Here is a 25630-nt window from a genome sequence, read left to right as displayed (position 1 = left end):
AAAACTCACAAGTCATGGAGCTGCTGGATGCACTGACATTCGTCCAGCGCCGTTCTGTACCTTTGACGTTGGTCGGGGCAGTCCTTTGTAGCAAGTCTTGCTAGTTGTTATATGTATCGGGGTATCACAGTCAACAGAAAATACGCACGCATGGATCAGAATACAACTCATGCATGTATACCTGTTTTATTTAAGGTGACGTGTCACGTATACACAGTCCCTGCGTATGTTACAATCCACACTGCTGCACTATACGCAGCTTATTTCGATTAACGACGATGCACACGTATGCACGTATTTATTAGCGCAATGTAGTGTAGGGACGACGATGCAGACTAGCTAGAAGCGGATGGGGTATGCGGGCGACTTGTCCGGGTTGAAGAGCCCAAAGTGCTTCTCCACCAGGTCCCCGAGCTTGAAGTTCTCGTTGAACATGGCGAAGATGTAGGTCTCGAGCGTGCCGGGCCTCTTGGGCGTGCCGCCGCCGACGTGGTCGATGAGCCCCTGGTTGTACGCCCTCGCGTTGTCCGCCGTGGCCGCGAAGCCGCTGGCGGACGGCCACCCGCTCTCCGAGATCACCACCCGCAGCCCCGGCGTCCCGGCCTTCTCCAGCGCCGCGTAGATGGCGTCCACCATGGCGTCAAAGAGACAAGTGTAGATGAGCCCGTTGTTGTCGTCCCGCACCGTGGTGCCCGGCTGGAACGTGGCGTAGTTGAGCTGGATGTCCCGCGGGTTGTCGCGGTAGGCGAAGTACGGGTACACGTTGGCCAGCAGCGGCGCGCCGGTGCTGGACAGGAGCCGGACCACGTCCGTCATGTAGGCCTGCGCGAACACGCCGGCGGAGGGCGGGTACGAGTTGGCCACCACGTCGAACCGCACCGAGGTGGACACCTTGATGCCGCCGAGACCGACCGCGGAGAGCGCGGCGTTGAGGTTCCGGATGGCCGGGACGATGTTCTGCGTGTCGCCGCCCTGGACCTCGTTGCCGGCGACGATGTACTTGATGGTCAGGCCCTGGTAGGCCTGCACGTTGGTTCGGACCCAGGCGGACGCGTTGGACCCGCTGGCAGCGAGGTAGGCGAGCTGGTCGGTTCCGCCGACGTCGATCATGAGGCTGATGCCGGAGTTGCGCAGGGCGGAGAGGGCCTGCGCGTCGGGGGAGTAGAGGCGCATGCCGGTGATGCCTTTGGACCTGTACATCTGCACCACGTCGCTCCGGGACGGGAGGTTGTTGGCCACCATGCCGTAGCAAACACCAGCCACCATGGCTGGGCCGACTGGATCGAGGATCGAACGAGCACAAGCTGATCGAAATTTCAGCTGGTTAATGCTTCGTATGCTTTGCTCTCGATCCCTGCTGCGATGAGTACTGCAATAAGATAGGATTACTTATACTGGGAAGAAATATGCACCCATGTGGAGACTTGCTTGCATTATTATGCGGCTTCTTCATTCTTCCACAATCCTATTAAACACGTGTCACTTCACCCGGGCCATTTTAGCCTTGATTTTCCATGCTATAGCCGTACAACAGATAGGATTACTTATACTGGGAAGAAATATGCACCCATGTGGAGACTTGCTTGCATTATTAGGCGGCTTCTTCATTCTTCCACAATCCTATTAAACACGTGTCACTTCACCCGGGCCATTTTAGCCTTGATTTTCCATGCCATAACTCATATTGGTCGATGTATGCATTGACCGTTGTAGTTTGCTTGAGCAACTGGAGTTGGTCCATTGGATCATTAGCTAGAGTATCAGGGAAACGTTCAATTAACACTTGACTAAGTTCTGGCCATGTCAGTGACTGCAAATGAATGCCTGAGCTACTGATCCATGTGCTAATCCCCATTTGACTCTGCTGGCCACTGGAATTTCCACGAGGTTGAACACATCTTCACATTCAAGTAACCAAGCTCGTGGTGCATCTCCTGTGAAAATTGGTAGCTCCACATGTGGTGTACGCAAGTGCAAGTCACTGGCTATGTGTTGCTGTTGGAAACGGTGTGAGGGAAAAGGTTGGTTTTGTGAGTGATTGTGGGTATAAGGCATGGTTTGTTGGGTTGGTTGGCTGTATGGAGGGTGTGGTTGATTGTTGTGAGGAGGAATTTGTGGGCTATGGGTGGTGGTGGGGTTTAGTGGTGGTGGCTGTGGATGTGTGGCAGGCGTGGGTTGGTAGTACTGAGGTTGTGTGGACGGGTTGGTGCACTGCATCTGGTGATGGCGTGAGGACGAACCTGCTCCCATGGACACGATGGGCTCGCTCTCCGTGCTCACTGCTTTCTGACGGGTATCTTGTGTGCTCGGTGGCAGGGGCAACTGCGCTGGTGTGAGTCGACCCAGGTTTGGTGGGAAAGGTGGTGGATTTGGTGCGGAGGCTGATGGGGTGGGCTGTGGTGTAGGTATCTCAGGGATGGGGGAAAGGTGCGAGCTTGAGCGTGGAGGAGGTGTCACAAAGGTGGGAGCTTGGCCAGTATCGGGTTGTGGCGTACCTTCGGGCTGCGACAGCCGGTCGATGCTGGTCTGCATCCTCTCCATCAGCACGACCATGTTCTCCATCTGGTGTGTGAGCAGGTTGATGGAAGCCGTGGATTCCGCCTGGTAGTTGCGGAGGCGCCTCCCCACAGATCGCGCATCCCGCTCCTGGCGTTGCTGTGCTCGAAGCGCGGCAAGCTCCGCGTCCGTTGTCGACGCCGATCTGAGGATGGAAGCATCGTCGTTGCCTCGATCCCTTGACGAATTTCGAGATCGGGAGGAGTTCCTGGATCTGGGCCTGCTCGCCATGATACAGATGGGAGGTGGGTGGGAGGGTGGATGATTTGGGAGGGAGGGAGGGCTTCGCCGTTGCTTAGCCTTAGGTCCGAGAGCCGAATTGCTCTGATACCACCTTGTCAGGAGACGGTTCTCACTGACTTGGTTTTTGGCACAAGATAGAGAAGAGACGCTGCGGCGGCGCTCCTCGACGAAGGGAGGGAGACGATAAACAGGAAAAGTAGGGTTTCATATTTCATAGCGTGCCTCCCAGCCACCCACCCCTGCCCTTTATATACCAGGACAGGGTCACGCTTAGTTTGGTAAACTCGATTACAGACTGCTAATGATAATTAAGGCGGGAAAAACAGAAATTAAACACGATCACCCAGGACCGTTGGATCTTGTCGGAAACACTCTGAACCGCCCGATAACTGAAGGAGTATCGCCCAACCAGTCACTGTCCTGACACTCTCCAGCGAGCGGAACGGGGCAAAATAGTTGGTTCTCTGGCTCAAGTGGAGGCCTCGCGCCTGCAGCTCTATGGAGGTTCCGCGGGAGGGTGAAGCGGAGCTCCGCCGGCGAGAGCCACGCGGCAGCGACCTGGAGCAGCGAGGAGACCCTGGAGCCGGAGACCCGGTCGTTCGGCCCGGGGACACGGATGTCGAGGAGGATGTGGCACAACCGGGGACGGGCTACGCGACGGAGCGCGGACTGGAGCGAGTTGAATGGGACGTCGTGGAGGGTGACCGTGACCTTGGGGAGGCCGGACCAGAGGCTGCGCTACCGGCGGGAGAGAATGGCCGTGCGCGCGGCGGCGGCGGCGGTTACGAGGCGTTCGAGGACCAGGAGAAGCAAGTCGTCCGGGAGGGTGCTGATGAGGTCGACCCCTCCTCCGCCTGGATCTAGCTTGGCACGGGAGCCACTGCGTGCTCCCTCCTCATCCATGCCTGGGAAACCTCGATGCGGTACAGCCCAAGATCGACTGGATGCAGCGGCGGCGGAGATTGGGAACCGGCGGAAGCAACTCAGCGCCGGCGGCGGTGGCGGATTTTTTTTTTTTTTGAGATATTGGGGTATTGGGGACTGGCAGTAGCCAGTTTTCCACAGCCCGAGTAAAGAATACGATTTAGCTACCGGGAATTTGTTATCTTTCATTCAAAGGAAAAACAGGAAAAAAAAGTGCAACTCATTTTCAGTTGCAGTTCTTCTTCTTCTGCCAAAAAAAAAGCAAACGCAATAAGTTGTACTTCCTCCGTCTTAAAAAACTACTCGACTTTTTCTAATAATGATGTACATATAATTAAAAAATATCTTCATATTTAAGACATTATTAGTGGCACAATTTCCATAATTAACTCTATTAAGCATGACAACAATAAGTACTAACATGTGAAACTCGAACATACTAGATGCATTAATCAACATGCATAGTACCAGCAACAATGATAAAACATCAATCGCTAAACAGATCGAGATATCTCACACGTACCGATCTGGTGGAGGTGACGATGGAGGTGTACCAGATAACGTTGCAGCTGTAACGTTGTTAATGACAACGGGTCAAAATAGATGGCGTTGAAGACGATGGTAGGCAGCACTGCCTGACTTGGACGGAATACGACCCGTGGTGAAGAGCTTGAGGAGTCGCGCAGAGCGCTTCCCAAAAATATAATTCGCGTACATGATCACAAAGGCAACCGGTTCCAGAGGCCTGCTCTCCAGTTCGCCGGTGCACGCTGGTGGGCGGGATGGGGTAGGCTACGTTGGCAGCGCAAGCAGAGAGATGTGGCAAAACCCTAGCTCATGTATTAAATGTGTTTCTGCGGTAGCCAGACAAGAGATTAAATAGGTTCAGGAAACCTAGGCAACGTGGGCCGCGCCCATGTCGCACGTACGTTTTGAGTCGATTACATATATCACATGGTCTACGAGCGACCCGAACCGACTAACTACGATGCGTCCGTCTAGGACTCTATTCGTTTTCGTGAACTACAAAAAGAAAGGAAAGTCTCGGCTCAATTAGAGTCGAGTCGGTCGAGTCAAGTCGTCGACTCGAGTCGCTCTTCTCACTCACTTACTAGTGGTGGAATAACCGTCCTTATAAGGTGGTTTCACTTCCTCCTAACTTTTCATGTGGGACTAACTTTTCCACCACTTGTCACTCGCTAGTGAGTTGCTACCAACTTGGGCTCAAACACACATGAGCTGCCGCTATGTGGGCTTTAAAATTTATAGGGAAATCGGAAATCTAATATGAGCCGCCCGGTTGTTGTAGGTTTTAGCCCGGTTTTATCCTAAAAACCGGACACCTTCTTCTTAATTAATGGATGAGGCAAAGTTTTTGCCTCCATTTAAAAAAAACTACATATGCGCCCAATATTTCAATAAAAAATTCAAATATGATTTTTAAGAGAATTATATTTGAAGATTCAAGTTAAGTCAAAAAGGGCAGAATTGGTATTTTAGAAATACATCCCAATAAATATGGGAAAAATCATTCGTAACCATCTTATGATTTTTATGACATGATTCTTAGTTTTGAGACTCATGAAATAAAACTCACAAGTCATGGAGCTGCTGGATGCACTGACATTCGTCCAGCGCCGTTCTGTACCTTTGACGTTGGTCGGGGCAGTCCTTTGTAGCAAGTCTTGCTAGTTGTTATATGTATCGGGGTATCACAGTCAACAGAAAATACGCACGCATGGATCAGAATACAACTCATGCATGTATACCTGTTTTATTTAAGGTGACGTGTCACGTATACACAGTCCCTGCGTATGTTACAATCCACACTGCTGCACTATACGCAGCTTATTTCGATTAACGACGATGCACACGTATGCACGTATTTATTAGCGCAATGTAGTGTAGGGACGACGATGCAGACTAGCTAGAAGCGGATGGGGTATGCGGGCGACTTGTCCGGGTTGAAGAGCCCAAAGTGCTTCTCCACCAGGTCCCCGAGCTTGAAGTTCTCGTTGAACATGGCGAAGATGTAGGTCTCGAGCGTGCCGGGCCTCTTGGGCGTGCCGCCGCCGACGTGGTCGATGAGCCCCTGGTTGTACGCCCTCGCGTTGTCCGCCGTGGCCGCGAAGCCGCTGGCGGACGGCCACCCGCTCTCCGAGATCACCACCCGCAGCCCCGGCGTCCCGGCCTTCTCCAGCGCCGCGTAGATGGCGTCCACCATGGCGTCAAAGAGACAAGTGTAGATGAGCCCGTTGTTGTCGTCCCGCACCGTGGTGCCCGGCTGGAACGTGGCGTAGTTGAGCTGGATGTCCCGCGGGTTGTCGCGGTAGGCGAAGTACGGGTACACGTTGGCCAGCAGCGGCGCGCCGGTGCTGGACAGGAGCCGGACCACGTCCGTCATGTAGGCCTGCGCGAACACGCCGGCGGAGGGCGGGTACGAGTTGGCCACCACGTCGAACCGCACCGAGGTGGACACCTTGATGCCGCCGAGACCGACCGCGGAGAGCGCGGCGTTGAGGTTCCGGATGGCCGGGACGATGTTCTGCGTGTCGCCGCCCTGGACCTCGTTGCCGGCGACGATGTACTTGATGGTCAGGCCCTGGTAGGCCTGCACGTTGGTTCGGACCCAGGCGGACGCGTTGGAGCCGCTGGCAGCGAGGTAGGCGAGCTGGTCGGTTCCGCCGACGTCGATCATGAGGCTGATGCCGGAGTTGCGCAGGGCGGAGAGGGCCTGCGCGTCGGGGGAGTAGAGGCGCATGCCGGTGATGCCTTTGGACCTGTACATCTGCACCACGTCGCTCCGGGACGGGAGGTTGTTGGCCACCATGCCGTAGCAAACACCAGCCACCATGGCTGGGCCGACTGGATCGAGGATCGAACGAGCACAAGCTGATCGAAATTTCAGCTGGTTAATGCTTCGTATGCTTTGCTCTCGATCCCTGCTGCGATGAGTACTGCAATAAGATAGGATTACTTATACTGGGAAGAAATATGCACCCATGTGGAGACTTGTTCGCATTATTATGCGGCTTCTTCATTCTTCCACAATCCTATTAAACACGTGTCACTTCACCCGGGCCATTTTAGCCTTGATTTTCCATGCTATAGCCCGCCGTACAACAGAGATGCTATATCTTGTGCCATATTTCTTCATTTATAAGTTCACACAAAATTTGGGCAACCTCAATCCGTGGTGGGATGAGCACCGCAATTAGCTGCTACACTCCCTCTGTTCTAAAGTAAGTGTTATAAATTTATCTAGATTTACAATTTTTTACGAGCGGTTTTACAGTACTCCTTACGAATAGGTATGAGTATGAGTCAAATCTAACCCTTCGTGAGGTTATATTAGTCTTGTTGGTCATGCTAATGTAGGTAGTTATGGTTATTAGTATGGATCTGATCCCCCCTCGATCGAACTGACACCGCCGCATCCTCCATGGTGCACCACGGCTGCTCCTCATGTCACACCGGGGCAGTTCCTACCGCATCCATCTCCAGCATGGCAGCACCGCCGAGAAGGTTGAGGAGCACTGGCGGATACGAGGTTGCCCTTCAGATCACATGTGTCGTATTGTCGCCAACTCTACAGTTCGTATCCATGGGAACTTAGAGCTGGCGCCAACTCTGCAGTCCGTATCCATGGGAACTTGGTGCTTTCACTACCTGTGACCAAGTCCATGGCCTGACCATGATGTGCATTCTTTATGTCATCAGCAAATGCGAACAAGTAGATACAAGTTACATGGTAGGTGACCTCCCTCGTCCTCGCCATTTGCATCATGAGATCCTCTCCCTGACCTTTGAGGTTATTCATCGATCTACGCCTACAGCATCCCAACTGCAACAACGTGCGACATCCGCCACCTCTTCGGCTCATCCAATTGCACATGCCTCATCGTTTCAGTTCGTGAATGGGGATTAGCAAATGACCAATTTACCCTTGAGATCGTGGTACTCCATGAATTTTAACGACAATACTCCAGGACATCATTGGTGGAGTACCAAGTACTCAATCTTATCCATCCTAGTTCGGTGAATGGAGTGCTCATATTCTTTTAGGGTATGGTGAAAGAGTTCTTTATTTACACACCAAAATTTACACACCAAAATACGTCTAGATACATATGAATTTATACAAATCAGCGACACTTCATGTATAATAGAGGAAGTATTACTTATACAGGGAGAGATGCACGCATGTGACTTGTTTCCATTGTTATCTTCATTTCCATCATCCTAATAAACACACGTGTCGCTTCAGCCGGGTCATTTCAGCCTTGATGGACCAGCAGCTATGACCCTATGATGACAGAGCTGGTGTACTATATCTTGTGTCTTTTTTTGTTTATATGTAAGTTTGCAGAATATTTGGAGAAATATCTTGGACTTTTCCTCAGCAACTACTCGGATATGTACACTCTTAATTAGCTGTTGGAAACATTCGTGGCCTACGTTTGGCCACCTCTCCGACTAAATAAGCTGATGCACGCTGGATGGGATCAAACTTAAGTAAGATGGGATGGGCAAGCTGGATCTTATTCTTGCACGACTCGGTCTCGGTAGCAGCTTAGCGCTGCGTGCACGCGTTGGCTGGTCGCCCTCAATCGCGTTTAGCTTATTAATACGTGTCACCGATGAAAGGCATGTAAATCAACGTGTGATCATGTCATCGTTGCTGAAAACCGTGACGAAATGTCACTCCGCCGATGCAACGTACTACTATGTAGAACTATATATGTTTCGAGCAAGAATGGTCAAATCTCCATATGCCAAAGACGCCAGGGTAAATGATTTTTTTTAAAAAAATTTTGAAACATTCTTTTTAGAGCAGCAGGGATTGTAATGCCGAGCAGGAGTATTAGAAATGATAGTTAAACCTTTACATAACATGTACTACCTCTGTATCTCGAGACAAGGCGAATGATTTTTTTTGTCTGAACTCAAACAATGTAACGTTTAACCAAGATTTTAGAAGAAAAAAATCATAACAATATATTTAATGGTGTATGTACCTAATAAGATTGATTTGACATTCCAAAGGTTGATATATTTTTCAAAAAAAATGTCAAACTTTTGTATGGTTTAAATTTTGACAAAATTTATACGGAACAGGGAGTGCAACCCTACGTCATTTGGCTGGTCTAGATCAGGAGGGCTGTATAACCAACTAAAAGAAGAACAATCAATAGATACTTTAGGGAGTCTCGGTGCTCTAGACCTGTCCTAAAGCTAGTTTTTTTATAGATAAAATCGAAGATGACTGACCCAGAAGGCCGGGGATAGCATTAAAATACTTGAGATTTCGTTGCTTTTGGCTCAAGAGCGACAATTTTCATCTAAGAAGGAGGCCCAGACCAAGCCCTTTGGGCACATTTCCTCAGGGGTGAGAGAGTCCTCAAAATGAATATTAAATTTGGCCCGACAGGTCTTGCCAAATGTGCAAGCAAAAAAGAAAAACTCAAAGCACGCCTCCTTCAACCCCTGTAGTAGTGCTTTTTATCTAGAGCAAGAGTAGACGCTATGGAACTCGCACCTATACCCCCGGACAAATGCTATTCACACAAGAACATGCGCCATTGGAGATTTTTTTTTTGCGAAACACAGTACAATCAAAGACGCTCATACATACGCGCACACACTCACCCCTATGAAGGCACACACGTACACCCTACCCCTATGAGCACCTCCTAGAGACTGCGTTGAAGAACTGATCCGGCATGTCTTGAGATTGACGAAGTCACCACAGACGCCTCGTTGTCGACGGGAACGTCGCCTCCCACTGAAGAATATTCCGCCTTTATGAGACACCAAAGTGTCAAATCTGGGATTTGAACTCTGGTGGGCTGGGGGTGCCACTATCCTCCTAACCATCCAACCACAGGTTGGTTCTCATTGAAGATCATATATGTCTTCCGCAACAAACGCATCTTCCAGCCACATTACAAATTTTACTGGCTCCTCTTCTCGATGTTCGACATCGTCTGCTTTGTCTTTTTCGTGTCAAAGAATATGTCCATGTAGATGAACCTAAGAAAATCCCTGAACACTTTTGCTTCCACATGTTTTTGATTTGGATGATACTTTTTTTTTAGATAAAAGGCACTGAGTGCCCGACTTTAAATTAATAAAGCCCTGCAGGTTCACATAGATTCATTATATGCTGTGGCATACAACTTAGCCAAACAACTAAGAAAGCATAGATAAACTGGGGTCGGCCTCCCCTAGCAGACCGACAGCCAAAGGGCGAAGACTAGGTCGACATCCTCCCCGGGATGAACAAGGATTGCATCCAGCTTCAAGCGTCGTCCGGAAGATGGATAGCGTGCACCCGTCTGAGCTCGGAGATCAGCCATCTAAGCCAGGGACATTTCAGAGGCTTCGCCAGGATGAGCCACTGCTGCAATCAAAACAAGGTTTTAAAGATTATGTCAGCTGGGTGCCTAATGAGCTTAGCCTCCATGGTAAGCTTGTTTCTAATAAGCCAAAGAGCCCAGGATTGTGCCAGAAAGAGGCACCAAATAGTTCTACGCGCTATTCCCGCGAAATTAGCAACTATCGCAAAGAATTGCGGGAAGGAGGCAGTGCACCGGCTGCACTGAAGGATCTGCCTTAAGACGCTCCAGGAAAACACGGCCAGAGGACAAGTGAAGAAGATGTGATCCACCGTCTCCCGTTCCCCACAGAGAGAGCAGTTACCGTTGCCCGGGCCGTGCCTCGACATGATGTTGGCGCTAGATGGGAGACGATCCAGGACCAACTGCCACGCGAAGATGCGGATCTTAAGCGGTACTTTGGCAGCCCAAACGTCCTTGAAATGCGCCAAGGTCGCCCCTTGCGACAGATGCGCATACATGGACTTTACCGAGAAAATCCCGTCACTCTCAAAGCGCTAGGACACCCTGTCCCGTCCTTCGGAGAGCACGGTAGATTGGATCAACGACTGCAGCTCTTCATGGGATCTGACCAACTCATGATCCAGCCGTCTTCTGAATCTTAGCGGCTGTGTGGAACCACATACCTGTGCCACGGAGTCCATTTGTGAGCACGCAACGTTGAACAAGCCTGGGAACCTATCTTTTAGAGGCGCCTCCCCCGCCCAGCGATCCATCTAGAACTTAGTGCGGCGTCCATCCCTAATGGAATGTTTAGCGCCTAGCTTAAGTAAGTGCTTGATTCTATGGAGGCTGCGCCAAAATTGGGAACCCCTCTGTCCGGAAGCCGCAAAGATGTCGTCAGAGTTAACTTATTTGGCATTGATCAGTTGTCTCCACAATTGGTTGCCGTCTTGATAGATCTTCCAAACTCATTTCAACATAAGAGCCACACATTCATGAGCCTAGAATTGACAATCCCCAGTCCCCCACAGTCCTTAGGCCTGCAAACCGCTGGCCAATTGACCAGGTGGAGTTTTCTCTTAGGGCCCACCCCTTCCCAGTAGAACCTCGCTCTATGGGAATCAAACTTGGCATGGATGTCGTCTTGTAACAGGAATAAACCCATCGCGTACATTGGTAGGTTGGCTAGACAAGCGTTGGACAAGATCAGCCGTCCCCCTGACGACATGAACTTGCCCCACCACAGTTCCACTTTAGCAGCCAACTTCCTGAAGAGGAACAACCATTGTTCCATGGTCAGCGATCTATCCGAAATTGGGAGCCCGAGGTAGATGAACGGAAACTCCCCCAGTTTGCAATTCAGCTGGTCTGCCACCCTCTGTTGTCTCTCCGGTGATCTCCCCATGACAATCACCTCTGATTTGTGATAGTTGATTTTTAGGCCCGACATGTCCTCGAAGCACATGAGGATGAACTTAAGGTTCGCTAGCTGCTGCTCATTGATGACCCACAAGTATAGGGGGTGTATCGTAGTATCTTCGATAAGTAAGAATGTCGATCCCAACGAGGAGCAGAAGGTGTTGACAAGCAGTTTTGATGAAGGATTCACTGTAAATGCTCACAGACAAGTATTCAGAGGGTTTTGATGTAACAGTTGAATAAAGTACGAGAATGTAAAGTGCGAGAGTAACAATTGCAGCGAGTGGCCCAATCCTTTTTAGCACAAAGGACAAGCCGGTTTGTTTACTTATAATGACCAAACGTTCTCGAGGACACACGGGATTTTAGTCTAGTGCTTTCGCTACATACAGCTAAATAATCTTCATTGTTATGATAAGTGTTGTGTGGGTGAACCTATGCTAATGTACCGCCCTTCCTAGGACTAATACATACTTGTGATTATACCCCTTGCAAGCATCCGCAACTACAAGAAAGTAATTAAGAATAAATCTAACCACAGCTTTAAACTCTGAGATCCTGCGATCCCTCCTTCATCGATATACCAACGGGGGTTTAGGTTTCTGTCACTCCGGCAACCCCGCAATTAGCAAACGAATACAAGATGCATTCCCCTAGGCCCATAAATGGTGAAGTGTCATGTAGTCGACGTTCACATGACACCACTAGAAGAATAACACCACAACTTAAATATCACACCATTGAATATTACTCAACCATAGTTCACTACTAACATTTAGACTTCACCCATGTCCTCAAGAACTAAACGAACTACTCACGAGACATCATATGGAACATGATCAGAGGTGATATGATGATGAATAACAATCTGAACATAAACTTGGTTCAATGGTTTCACTCAATAGCATCAACAACAAGTAGAGATCGATACCGGGAGAGTTTCCCCTATCAAACAATCAAGATCAAACCCAAATTGCTACGGCGGTGACGGTGTCCAGCGGTGATGATGGTGGTGATGATGGTGGAGATGATGATGATGGTGATGGAAATGATGTCCAGCTCGATGACGGTGACGATGGCGTCGATTTCCCCCTCCCGGAGGGAATTTCCCCGGCGGATTCCTGCCCGCCGGAGAGCTCTTTTCTCTCTGGTGTTCTCCGCCCCGCAGAGGCGGCTGTAACTCTTCGCGAGGTACCCTCTGTGGCTTAGGTTTTTGGGACGAAGGATTTCGCGAAGAAAAGGAGGCGAAAGGGGTCGTGGGCCCCCTAGACCACATGGCGGCGCGGCCAGGGCATGGGCCGCGCCGCCCTAGGGTGTGGGCCCACCCTGGGTCCTCCTGGCCCCTCCTTCTGGCTTCCTTCGTCATCTTGAAAAATAGGATTTTTGGTATAATTTTCTCCCACAGTTGATCTTCCGAAATATTGCGTTCTGATGGTGCTTTTTCCAGCAGAATCCTGGCTCCGGTGCTTGATCCTCCAATAATGATGAAACATGCAAAATAGATGAAATAACATAAGTATTGTGTCCCAATATGAAATATATCAATGAATAACAGCAAATTATGATATAAAATAGTGATGCAAATTGGACGTATCACTCATCATCTTGGATCATGATAATTGTATCGTCTGCATACTGTAAGTGAGCGATTCCCCCGGGGATCAGATGCGGCACGACCCTAGCAATGTGCCCAGCATCGTTGGCTTTTGTCAAGATGATGGATAGGGATTCTGCCATGAAATTAAAAAGCAAGGGGGAGAGCGGGTCCCCTTGCCGGACCCCCTTTTGTTCCTGAAGAACGGGAAAACTTAGCCATTGATCGAGATCGCCGTCTGTCCGCCTGAGACCAGTTGTAGGATGCGGTGGGCTACCTGATACGTCTCAAACGTATCTATAATTTCTTATGTTCCATGCTACTTTTATGATGATACTCACATGTTTTATACACACTTTATGTCATTATTATGCATTTTTCGGCACTAACCTATTGACGAGATGCCGAAGAGCCAGTTGCTGTTTTCTGCTGTTTTTGGTTTCAGAAATCCTACAAAGGAAATATTCTCGAAATTGGATGAAATCAACGCCCAGGGTCTTATCTTTCCACGAAGCTTCCAGAAGACCGAAAGGGTTACGAAGTGGGGCGACGAGGCGCCGCCACCATAGGGCCGCGCGGCCAGAGGGGGGCCCGCGCCGCCCTATGGTGTGGGGCTTGATACGCGTACAGCACGCGTCCGTTGGGAACCCCAAGAGGAAGGTGTGATGCGTACAGCGGCAAGTTTTCCCTCAGTATGAAACCAAGGTTTATCGAACCAGTAGGAGCCAAGAAGCACGTTGAAGGTTGATGGCGGCGGGATGTAGTGCGGCGCAACACCAGAGATTCCGGCGCCAACGTGGAACCTGCACAACACAACCAAAGTACTTTGCCCCAACGAAACAGCGAGGTTGTCAATCTCACCGGCTTGCTGTAACAAAGGATTAGATGTATAGTGTGGATGATGATTGTTTACGAAAACAAGTAGAACGATTGCAGTGGGATTGTATTTCAGTATAGAGAATTGGACCGGGGTCCACAGTTCACTAGAGGTGTCTCTCCCATAAGATAAACAGCATGTTGGGTGAACAAATTACAGTTGGGCAATTGACAAATAGAGAGGGCATGACCATGCACATACATATTATGATGAGTATTGTGAGATTTAATTGGGCATTACGACAAAGTACATAGACCGCTATCCAGCATGCATCTATGCCTAAAAAGTCCACCTTCAGGTTATCATCCGAACCCCCTCCAGTATTAAGTTGCTAACAACAGACAATTGCATTAAGTATTGCGCGTAATGTAATCAGTGACTACATCCTTGAACATAGCACCAATGTTTTATCCCTAGTGGCAACAGCACATCCATAACCTTAGAGGTTCTTGTCACCCCTCCAGATTCACGGAGACATGAACCCACTATCGAGCATAAATACTCCCTCTTGGAGTTACTAGCATCAACTTGGCCAGAGCATCTACTAATAACGGAGAGCATGCAAGATCATAAACAACACATAGACATAACTTTGATAATCAACATAACAAGTATTCTCTATTCATCGGATCCCAACAAACGCAACATATAGAATTACAGATAGATGATCTTGATCATGTTATGCAGCTCACAAGACCCGACAATGAAGCACAATGAGGAGAAGACAACCATCTAGCTACTGCTATGGACCCATAGTCCAGGGGTAGACTACTCACACATCACTCCGGAGGCGACCATGGCGGCGTAGAGTCCTCCCGGGAGATGAATCCCCTCTCCGGCAGGTGCCGGAGGCAATCTCCCGAATCCCCGAGATGGGATTGGCGGCGGCGGCGTCTCGCAAGGTTTTCCGTATCGTGGCTCTCGATGCACCGGGGTTTCGCGATGGAGGCTTTAAGTAGGCGGAAGGGCAGGTCAGGAGGCGGCACGAGGGGCCCACACCATAGGTCGGCGCGGCCAGGGCAGGGGCCGCGCCGCCCTAGGGTTTGGCCACCTCGTGGCCCCACTTCGTCTCCTCTTCGGTCTTCTGGAAGCTTCGTGGCAAAATAGGACCCTGGACGTTGATTTCGTCCAATTCCGAGAATATTTCGTTACTAGGATTTTTGAAACCAAAAACAGCAAAAAAACAAAGAATCGGCACTTCGGCATCTTGTTAATAGGTTAGTTCCAGAAAATGCACGAATATGACATAAAGTGTGCATAAAACATGTAGATAACATCAATAATGTGGCATGGAACATAAGAAATTATCGATACGTTGGAGACGTATCAGGCCCCTCGCGCCGCCTCCAACCCTACCCTTCCGCCTACTTAAAGCCTACGTCACGAAACCCCCTGTACCGAGAGCCACGATACGGAAAACCTTCCAGAGACACAGCCGCCGCCAATCCCATCTCGGGGGATTCAGGAGATCGCCTCCGGCACCCTGCCGGAGAGGGGAATCATCTCCCGGAGGACTCTTCATCACCACAATCGCCTCCGGATTGATGTGTGAGTAGTTCACCCCTGGACTATGGGTCCATAGCAGTAGCTAGATGGTTGTCTTCTCCTCATTGTGCTATCATGTTAGATCTTGTGAGCTGCCTATCATGATCAAGATCATTTATTTGTAATGCTACATGTTGTGTTTGTTGGGATCCGATGAATATGGAATACTATGTCAAGTTGATTATCAATCTATCATATATGTTGTTTATGTTCTTGCATGCTCTCCGTTGCTAGTAGAGGCTCTGGCCAAGTTGATACTTGTAACTCCAAGAGGGAGTATTTATGCTCGATAGTGGGTTCATGCCTCCATTGAATGCAGGACAAGGATGTAAAGTTCTAAGGTTATGGATGTGCTGTTGCCACTAGGGATAAAACATCAATGCTTTGTCTAAGGATATTTGTGTTGATTACATTACGCCCCATACTAAATGCAATTGTCTGTTGTTTGCAACTTAATACTGGAAGGGGTGCGGATGCTAACCCGAAGGTGGACTTTTTAGGCATAGATGCATGCTGGATAGCGGTCTATGTACTTTGTCGTAATGCCCTGATTAAATCTCATAGTAGTCATCGTGATATGTATGTGCATTGTTATGCCCTCTCTATTTGTCAATTGCCCAACTGTAATTTGTTCACCCAACATGCTATTTATCTTACGGGAGAGACACCACTAGTGAACTGTGGACCCCGGTCCATTCTTTTACATCTGAAATACAATCTACTGCAATACTTGTTCTTTACTGTTCTTCGCAAACAAACATCATTTTCCACACCATACGGTTAATCCTTTGTTTACAGCAAGCCGGTGAGATTGACAACCTCGCTGTTTCGTTGGGGCAAAGTACTTTGATTGTGTTGTGCAGGTTCCACGTTGGCGCCGGAATCCCTGGTGTTGCGCCACACTACACTCCGCCACCAACAACCTTCACGTGTTCCTTGACTCCTACTGGTTCGATAACCTTGGTTTCATACTGAGAGAAAACTTTCTGCTGTACGCATCACACCTTCCTCTTGGGGTTCCCAACGGACGTGTGTCATCTGCACGCATCACTACCCCTGAGTCAAAACCTTTGCATCAAGGACCTCCTTGAGGAAATCCCAATTGACCCTGTCGTATGCTTTTTCAAAGTCCAGTTTGAGTAGGATACAAGCCTCCCTTTTGACTTTAACCTCATGAACGACCTCGTGCAGAGCCAGAATCCCATCCAAAATAAACCTCCCCTTGATGAACGCTGTTTGATTAGGGCTAATCACCCTATTGGCAATCGGGTCTAATTTGGTGGCCACCGCCTTTGACACCATTTTGAAGATCGCGTTGATAAGCGCAATAGGTTGGAACTGGGAGATGTGGTCCGCTCCCGGGACTTTAGGGATCAAAGAGAGGACCCCAAAATTGAGCCTGGAGATGTCGATTCTACCCAATAGAAAGTCATTGACAATGTGCAGGACTCCCATCCTGATCATCGGCCAGAATTTCTTGAAGAATTGAACAGGCCATCCATCTGGCCCCGGTGCCGTGTCTGATTTCATGTCCTGAACAAGATTGTCCAATTCTTCTTGAGAGAAGGTGCGCATGACCTCCTCATTCTCCTCTCGATAAGTAAAGGTGCATAAGAAATCATAATTGGTGATGGCAAACTTCGTTCTTGATCAGGGAACAATTAACAGATTATATTTATCTCATTGAGCAGCGCTCTCATGTTAAAGTTTATAAAGCACAACTTGCATACTCAATCATAATGGTCTTCTCATAATCATTGATAAATTGCAAAGCTATATTCATCCAGATAAAACTTGTACTAAACAAGGAAGAATAAAAGACATGATGAAGCAAATCACAATATAATGGTTTGATCACAACTACTCAAATGCTTGCTTGAGATGGAGGGAAATAGGTTTACTGACTCAACATAAAGTAAAAGACAGGCCCTTCGCAGAGGGAAGCAGGGATTAAATCATGTGCTAGAGTGACATAGGCATCCCAAATGGGCCTGCCGAAGATAGTACCCGGGGTTTACTGAAGGCCCACTACCCGAAAATAAGAAGATTCGGGAGCCCAAGATATATCAAGGAAAGTCAAGAGTTGTAATAGGAAGTGTTATTTGTAATATGGTGGGATGAGTTAGAAACCGTCCCGGACTCTGTAACTTGTATAGCACGAATCCCTCGGCTCCACCTCCTATATAAAGGGGGAGCCGAGGGACGAAGAGGGAATCGAATCATTGTCTACAAACCCTAGTTTTCATAATCGTCGAGTACTTTTCGGCTGAAACCTTCGAGATCTACTTACCCTCTACTTCCAACTAAACCCTAGCCTACAATCCATAGGCATTGACAAGTTGATACCTTGTCAATTGGCGCCGTCTGTGGGGACTAGAGGCGTAAGGATCTGATCTCGATGGCACGTTCAAGATCTTCGACATCGTCAACCGCAAGCAACACAATGGATCGAGGTAAACAGATCGCTGCTGGTCTTGTCGATTTTGTTCCTCACCCACCCTCCCGTTTGGATGCATATGCGTATCTGGCGGAGCCCATGGAGATGACGTTCGGAAGGTTTCACTTTCGCGTCGAGAAGGAAGGATCGTATCGTGTCGAGATTCCGGTTTCGTCGGGATCGTCGGCGGTCGATTCTGATTTTTCAAGCTATGCATCGTCAACCGAGTCAGGAGAAGAAGAAACTTCGGCGACACGCTACTTCAGCACCAGAGCAAGAGAGAAACTCGCCAAGATCTTCAACGACATGTCGTTTGAGTCATCTGCGGACTCATATATAAGCGATGGCTCAAGCGATGTCGACGATCCACGACTTCATCGACAAATCTCTCACAGTGGGCAAGGTCTTCATCAATCTCAACGATGATGTCACCAAACCCAACATAGATCTGAGTACAAAGTATCATCAGATTTATGCCATTGAAGATCAAGAGGAAACATCTGAGGCTTTCGACAGTTTGGGAAATCCATACGTCGATCCCTCCAATCTGCGCCAAGGCCTGGGCAACAAATACGTCGGGCCAGAGCCGCGAGATAGAGTTCAACTTTCGCAAGCAGCGTGGGACAGAGCCGCGAGAGCTATGAACGGTACAGAACCAATGGCTACCACGGCCACACCAGAGGAATTACAAGCATATCAATATAGGCTCGCACGAGCTGCCAGGGAATTGGAAAAACAGACAGCTGAGTTGAACAGGAGAAAGGAGGCAGCTTCTGCATCCAGCAGGAGAAGGGCAGATCTAAGTCGACAATCTCGAACTACGGGTGATAGCCACCGGGAGGCACGGAACAGAGCAAGATCAAGGCTGCAACACATACCCGAAGCAGAAAGAGAGCACTTGGTCCAAAACCTCGACATGTCCTTTATGTCGATAGATACAAGAGGAAACATCATCCCTAAGACACCAGAGGCTGGGTATATGGCAACACATGCTTTTATCCTTGCATCTAAACCACCTCCAGGTGATCCAAGGGAAACACTGTACAATATGGCGGTAGCAGGAGTTGGAGCTATGGGGACAGCGTTTGTATCAACGCCTCCTGAAGGAGCGGCAAGGCAAAATAGTCCACGACCTGCAGCAGCAACAGCGGCAGACTCGAAGGACCAAGTGGAGCAAGAGACACAGCAGCACAAGCAAGGGTCGACAGAGCGCGGCAAAGCAGAAGGGATCATCGGCAATCTCCAGAACTTAATGACGAGGATATGTGCGGCTTACCATGCTTCACGAGGAGAGTCCGAAAAACTCGAGTCCCCTCAGGATTCAAGTTACCCGATAATTTCAAAAAGTTCGACGGCCTCCAAGATCCAGAGGATTGGCTAGTCGACTATCTGGAGACGGTGAAGCTGACAGGAGGAACCAGGGCAACAGCTATGCAAAGCATCCAGGTACATTTAAGTGGAGCCGCACGATCTTGGATAAAGAAACTCGCTCCAGGATCCATCGACAGCTGGGAAAGTTTCGAGGATGTGTTCGTCAAGAACTTCAGATCCACGTGCAAAAAACCCGCGTCGTTAGAGGAGTTGAGAGCATGTCGACAAAAGCCAGATGAGCCAATGAGAAAGTACATCCAAAGGTGGAATATCATCAAAAACTCGACAGAAAATATATCTGACGAGAGAGCAATAGATGCGTTTGTCGCAGGAGTCAGGCGTGGAGATTTTGTCGAGGACTTGGGAAGGACCAATCCAAAGACAGTATCCGCGTTAATGGAGATAGCAAATAAATGGGCAGATGGAGAAGACGCTGTCCACAACAAACGGCACAGGTCGCCAGAGGAGGACCGTGGTCGAAACTATCAACCGAGGCGAAGATTTCCTCGGCAGTACCAGAACTACGACGCTCCAGGACAAATTTCAGCAGGATTTCGGACAAATACAGGAGGAAGCAATAGAGATGATTACCAGAGAAGCAATGAACAGCGAGGTGATAACAGGGATGATTCACGCAATAGGCAAAATAGCGGGCCTAGGTTCCCAAGGCCTTTCGTGTCCCCTGAAGAGATGATGAATGGACCGTGCCAGATGCATTTTTTCCTCGACAGCAACGGTAAAAGACAGTCAGGGCACTTGCAGAAAGATTGTCGAAATTTTCAAGCAATGTTGCGGTATGCAGAGAACGCTAATGCACGGGCAGCACAGAGAAATCCTCGAGAACCCAGAAGCGAGATTCACTTGCCGCCTCCTCCCGCGATTACAGACGACAATCGGCATCAGCTCAGAATAGCGGCAGCACCTCCACCACCACCTTATGTTGATCCTAACTCCAACGGAGCAGTGTCGATGATTCAGAAAGGAAGGCCGTCCAATAGAGCTCAGAAAGTAATCTCACGACAGGTGTTTATGGCAGAGAAAATGCCTCCACCAACAGTTGAGTACCTTAATTGGTCAGGACAAGATATCGGCTTCACAATAGCAGATCATCCGCAGCAAGTTCCTCGACCAGGGCAGTCAGCACTTATTCTGCCAGCAGTTATCGCAGGATTTGATGTCTCTCGAGTGTTCATAGACGGCGGCAGCAGCTTAAACCTTATGTATGCAGATACATTGAGGAAGATGAACATATCCTTAGCAAACTTGAAACCAACAGACACAAGGTTCCACGGCATCACACCGGAGAAACCAAGTTATCCATTGGGAAATATCAATCTCGACGTTCAGTTTGGGACCCGAGAAAATTATAGAATCGAGAGGCTCGAATTTGAAGTCGTGGATTTTCCGTCGCAATACCACGCTCTGTTGGGACGACCAGCATATGCTAGATTTATGGCGGTACCACACTATACATACCTGTTGTGGAGGATGCCTGGACCAAAGGGACCAATCACAGTCAAAGGAAGCTTTGCCTTAGCCGATAAGTGCGACAAGGATTTCCACCGATTGTCAGAAACTTTCGGGATGCAAGCTGAGTACTTGGCGTCAAAAAGCATGACTGATTACGACGTACTGCCAGACGTTGGAAGGCCAAACAAAGAATCAACTTTCAGTACCGAGAAAAATTCAAAAGAGGTGCAGATTCACCCGACAGACCCGAAAAAGACGACATCTATCGCAAACGACATGGATATCGCATAGGAAAGCGCGCTCGTCGAGTTCCTCCGTGAGCACTGGAAAATCTTCGCATGGTGTCCAGCTGACATGCCAGGAGTACCCAGGGAACTTGCCGAGCACCACCTAAACTTGGATCCACTAGCGAGACCAATCAAACAACCTTTGCGGCGTTTTTCGGAACCAAACCGCAAAGCCATGCTGTCAGAAATCAATCGACTACAAGAAGCTGGTTTTATCAAAGAGATATTCACAGAAGCCACATGGGTAGCAAATCCTGTGCTGGTGCCGAAGAAAAACACTAAGGTCCTTCGCATGTGCGTCGACTTTACGTGTCTCAATAAACATTGTCCAAAGGATCACTTTCCCCTCCCGAGGATCGATCAAATTATCGACTCCACGGCTGGATGTGAACGTCTTTCCTTCCTGGACGCATATTCTGGTTATAACCAGATCAGATTGAAAGAAGAAGATGATGTAAAAACCGCGTTTATTACACCTTACGGCGTGTTTTGCTACAGAACAATGCCCATTGGTCTAAAAAATGCGGGAGCAACATATCAGAGGATGATGCAGAAGTGTTTGGCGACACAGATTGGGAAGAACGTGCAAGTATACATCGATGATGTCGTCATAACATCAAAAAAAGGGGCAACGCTAATCGAGGATCTCAAGGAAACCTTCGACAACCTTGATAAGTTCTGCCTCAAACTGAACCCGACGAAGTGTTCCTTCGGCGTCCCAGCAGGAGAACTTCTGGGGTTTCTAGTTTCAGCAAGAGGGATCGAAGCAAATCCCGATAAAATACAAGCTATCGTAACAATGAGGAAGCCAACAAAGTTGAAAGAAATACAACAGCTAACTGGGCGAGTCGCAGCTTTGAGCAGATTCGTCGCTAGGCTGGGTGAAAAAGCGTTACCATTTTACGCTTTGATAAAGCAAGGAGATAAATTCCAGTGGAACGAAGAAGCCGACAGAGCTTTCGAGGATTTGAAGCGCACAATCTCGACACCACCAATTTTGGTGGCGCCAAAAGAAAGGGAACCTCTCCCGTCAGTATATCGCAGCCACGCCCCAAGTGGTGAGCACGGTGCTAGTTGTCGAAAGGGAAGAAGAAGGAAAACTCCACGGCGTGCAGAGGCCAGTATACTTCGTTAGCGAAGTTTTATCGCCCTCAAAACAAAGGTACCCTCAGTACCAAAAGATAGCATATGGAGTGTTCACAACAGCACGAAAATTACGCCACTATTTTTCGGCACACCCGATCATAGTGGTCAATGAAGCTCCCTTGTCAAATATATTGAATAACCCAGAAGCTACGGGTCGTGTCTCCCTTTGGGGAATAGAACTTTCCACTCGGGACATCACGTATGAAAAAAGAAAAGCAATCAAATCGCAAATACTGCCGGACTTCATCGCAGAGTGGATGGAGTTGCAAAACACAGGACCCCCAGACTTATCGAGAACCTGGACCATGAACTTTGATGGGTCCAAGAGACTAGAAGGGGCTGGCGCAGGAGTAGTACTCATATCACCTGAAGGCGACAAGTTGAAGTACATCCTTCGGATGACGTTCCCTAACGCATCTAACAATGAAGCAGAATATGAGGCTCTCATACACGGGATGAAGATGGCGAAAGCCTGCGGTGCAACTCGACTAAAAATCTTTGGCGACTCACAGTTGGTGCCTCAGCAAGTTATGAACCAATGTGACGCAGTCAATGATAGCATGATGGCATACAAGGAGGTGTACAACGAGCTCGAGAAGTTGTTCGATGGATGCGAAGTAAATCATATTAGTAGATTGAGCAACGACGAAGCCGACGTTCTTGCAAACATCGGGTCGCAATGCCTTGCGGTCCCGCTAGGGGTATTCTGGGAAGAGATAACAGAAAGATCCACTAAGTCGACAAAATCAAAAAAGAAGGAGAAGAAATCCTCGGGGGCTACCAAGGAAAAGCAAGAGGAAGAAGAAGAAGATCAGGACCTGGTCATGGTGATACAGATACCGTGGACGCAGCCGTACATATCATACATCCTCAGGAAAGAAATACCCGACGATCCAGTTGAGGCAAGGCGAGTAATTCGACGCTCCAAAGCTTTCACGGTGGTCAAAGGAGAATTATATAAACGAAGTATTTCAGGCGTCTTGCAAAGGTGTGTCACACCCGAAGAAGGAAGAATAATTCTGAAGGATGTACACGAAGGAATATGTGGCCACCACGCAAGTAGTCGAGCTATTGCAGCCAAGGTTTTTCGGGCAGGATTTTACTGGTTGACAGCAATCGAGGACGCCAAGGACATAGTAAGAACTTGCGACGCGTGTCAAAGGTTCGCCGCAAAACCTCATTCTCCAGCAGCAGAGCTAGCACCAATACCATTGTCATGGCCCTTTGCTCAATGGGGACTTGATATGGTGGGCAAGTTACACAAATCCTGGCCAGGAGGAAAGGAGTATATGCTAGTAGCTGTCGACAAATTTACAAAGTGGATAGAAGCGAAGCCGATAAATTCACCAGACGGAGCATCCGCAGTAAAATTCATAAAAGGCCTCGTTTTCAGATTTGGAGTGCCCCACAGCATCGTCACAGACAACGGCAGTAACTTCACATCCCACGAATTCAAGGATTATTGCGAAGAGGTGGGTATCAAGTTGCACTTTGCGTCAGTTGCACATCCTCAAACTAATGGGCAAGTCGAGAAAGCCAATGGCATCATCTGCAATGGTATCAAGAAACGCTTGTTAGGACCACTGGAAAAAGCTCGGCATACCTGGCCAGAAGAATTACCAAGTGTGTTGTGGAGCATCCGAACAACACCAAACACAGCAACACAGGAAACTCCGTTTTTCTTGGTTCATGGAGCAGAAGCAGTACTACCAATCGAGATAGAGCACAACTCTCCACGCGTCGTCGAATATGACGAAGAAGTGTCGAGAAAAGCGCTAGAAGACGACGTCGACGCACTTGATGAAGCTCGAGACGAAGTATTATCTCGGGTAACCAAATACCAACAGGACTTGAAGAATTACCACAGTCGACGTTTGCGGCCAAGATCTTTTCAGGTGGGAGACCTAGTTCTTCGGCTCACGCAAAAAAGTCATGAAAAACTCGAGTCACCATGGCTTGGCCCTTACATTGTCACGGAAGTAATCGGAGGAGGAGCATACAGGATAAAGGACAAGAAGACAGGGGTGGAGGAGCCAAACCCCTGGAACGTGGCGCAACTCAGGCGGTTCTACGCCTAGAGTCGAAATATAGTCCTTGTAAAACTTCAATGTACTGAAACGCCCGCGAGTTTTCAGACGCACTCTTTTCCTTTTTCGGGGCACCGAGTGGGGCCGGAGAAGGTTTTTAATGAGGCGGGCTCGCGGTGCTGCAATATAATAAAGATAGTGTCGATATACCTTTCTCTTTATCGACATGTTCAAAGTCTTCGCTCCGACAAATTTCAATATAGTTCATCAAAAAAGAAAAACCTTGCCTTGGTATTAAAATACCTCGTGAGCTAGTAAAAATACAAAATAGTACTCAATAAAGAAGCTCGGGGGCTCATATCCGACATAAATACATAAATGCCTTGGTTCAAAACCTCGCAATATGCAAATACAGTAAAGAGTCACCGAAATACTCGGGGGCTAGACAAACATACAAATATAATGATTGCTTCACAATATAATCACAGTCATGGGTCACAAAGAAGAATTATCTACAGGAGGAAAATAACTAGTCTTGATTCAGTATGTCATCAAGGGTAACTCTGTTTTATTCAGGAGCAGCGCCAAGAAAATCGGCATAGTGACCATCGGCAAAAAAGTCGGCGTCCATCCGAAGAAGGTCTTCAATCATTTCTTCGGCTATAGGCGAAACCTTCGTGTTAATTCGGTCAATACCAACTCTTCGACGTTTTACCTTCTGATGAACCTTCGCGACAACTTGGGTAAGGTCAAGATTTGAGTGGCAGATCTGGAGCATGATAAGAGCAAATCTGGCGCCAGCTACCAATTGAGCTTTGACAAAATCATGGATACTGCGAGCATCCTTGAATCTTTCCATCAATTCAGGAAGAGTTTTTGGTTGAATGTTCCGAGGAAACATGGAGTTATAAACCATGGACAAGGTCTTGGTACAGAAGTCAAGGAAATCACGAGTTTGAGAGGTGCGATCCTGAAATCTGACAATTTGGCGGGTCCTCTCTGGGGTAGCCCAAAACAAAGAACCATGGTCCAGGGAAAGGTTAACAAGGAGGTTCGTCCTAGCATTTACCCTCTCTTCCTCGGCAGCAGCATCAGTAAAGGAACCTATCAAAACAACGAAGTAGAAACCTTTAAGAGACATACCATGAAGATGAAAGATATCGTAGGATGAAACAAGCATACCCGACATATCTGCGCTGGCTTCATTCATCAATTTGAGCATGAAATTTTCTCGAGTAGTCGCCTTTTCAGCCTCGGAAGCAGCAATTTCCTTAGCAGCCACGGCCTCGCGAGCTTGCTGAAGAGCAACTTTTTCGGCTTCAGATGACTTACGAGATTGCTCCATCATCACAAGTGTTTGCTTCTTCGCATATTGAAGTTGCTGTCGAAGTTC

The 25630-nt window shown here is 48.5% G+C and overlaps 2 protein-coding genes across 2 annotated transcripts; both read right to left on the bottom strand.

Moving 5' to 3' along the window:
• Positions 1-153: 153 nt before the first annotated feature.
• Positions 154-1485, bottom strand: LOC127345723 (glucan endo-1,3-beta-glucosidase GI-like). The gene has a single exon (XM_051372226.2). It carries the CDS (start codon positions 1264-1266, stop codon positions 340-342), a length of 927 nt encoding a protein of 308 aa, XP_051228186.1. The 5' UTR covers positions 1267-1485; the 3' UTR covers positions 154-339.
• Positions 1486-5464: 3979 nt separating this feature from the next.
• On the bottom strand, positions 5465-6710 carry LOC127345725 (glucan endo-1,3-beta-glucosidase GI-like). The gene has a single exon (XM_051372227.2). The coding sequence runs from the start codon at positions 6575-6577 to the stop codon at positions 5651-5653; it is 927 nt and encodes a 308-aa protein (XP_051228187.1). The 5' UTR covers positions 6578-6710; the 3' UTR covers positions 5465-5650.
• Positions 6711-25630: the final 18920 nt, after the last annotated feature.

This window comes from Lolium perenne, chromosome 3 (assembly GCF_019359855.2).
Source record: "Lolium perenne isolate Kyuss_39 chromosome 3, Kyuss_2.0, whole genome shotgun sequence".
Classification (NCBI taxonomy): Eukaryota; Viridiplantae; Streptophyta; class Magnoliopsida; order Poales; family Poaceae; genus Lolium; species Lolium perenne.
This window is presented reverse-complemented; position numbering and strand designations above follow the sequence as displayed.

Excerpts from the sequence above, each read along its gene's own strand:
- LOC127345723 (XM_051372226.2), bottom strand. The coding sequence starts at position 1,266 with ATGGTGGCTGGTGTTTGCTACGGCATGGTGGCCAACAACCTCCCGTCC.
- LOC127345725 (XM_051372227.2), bottom strand. The coding sequence starts at position 6,577 with ATGGTGGCTGGTGTTTGCTACGGCATGGTGGCCAACAACCTCCCGTCC.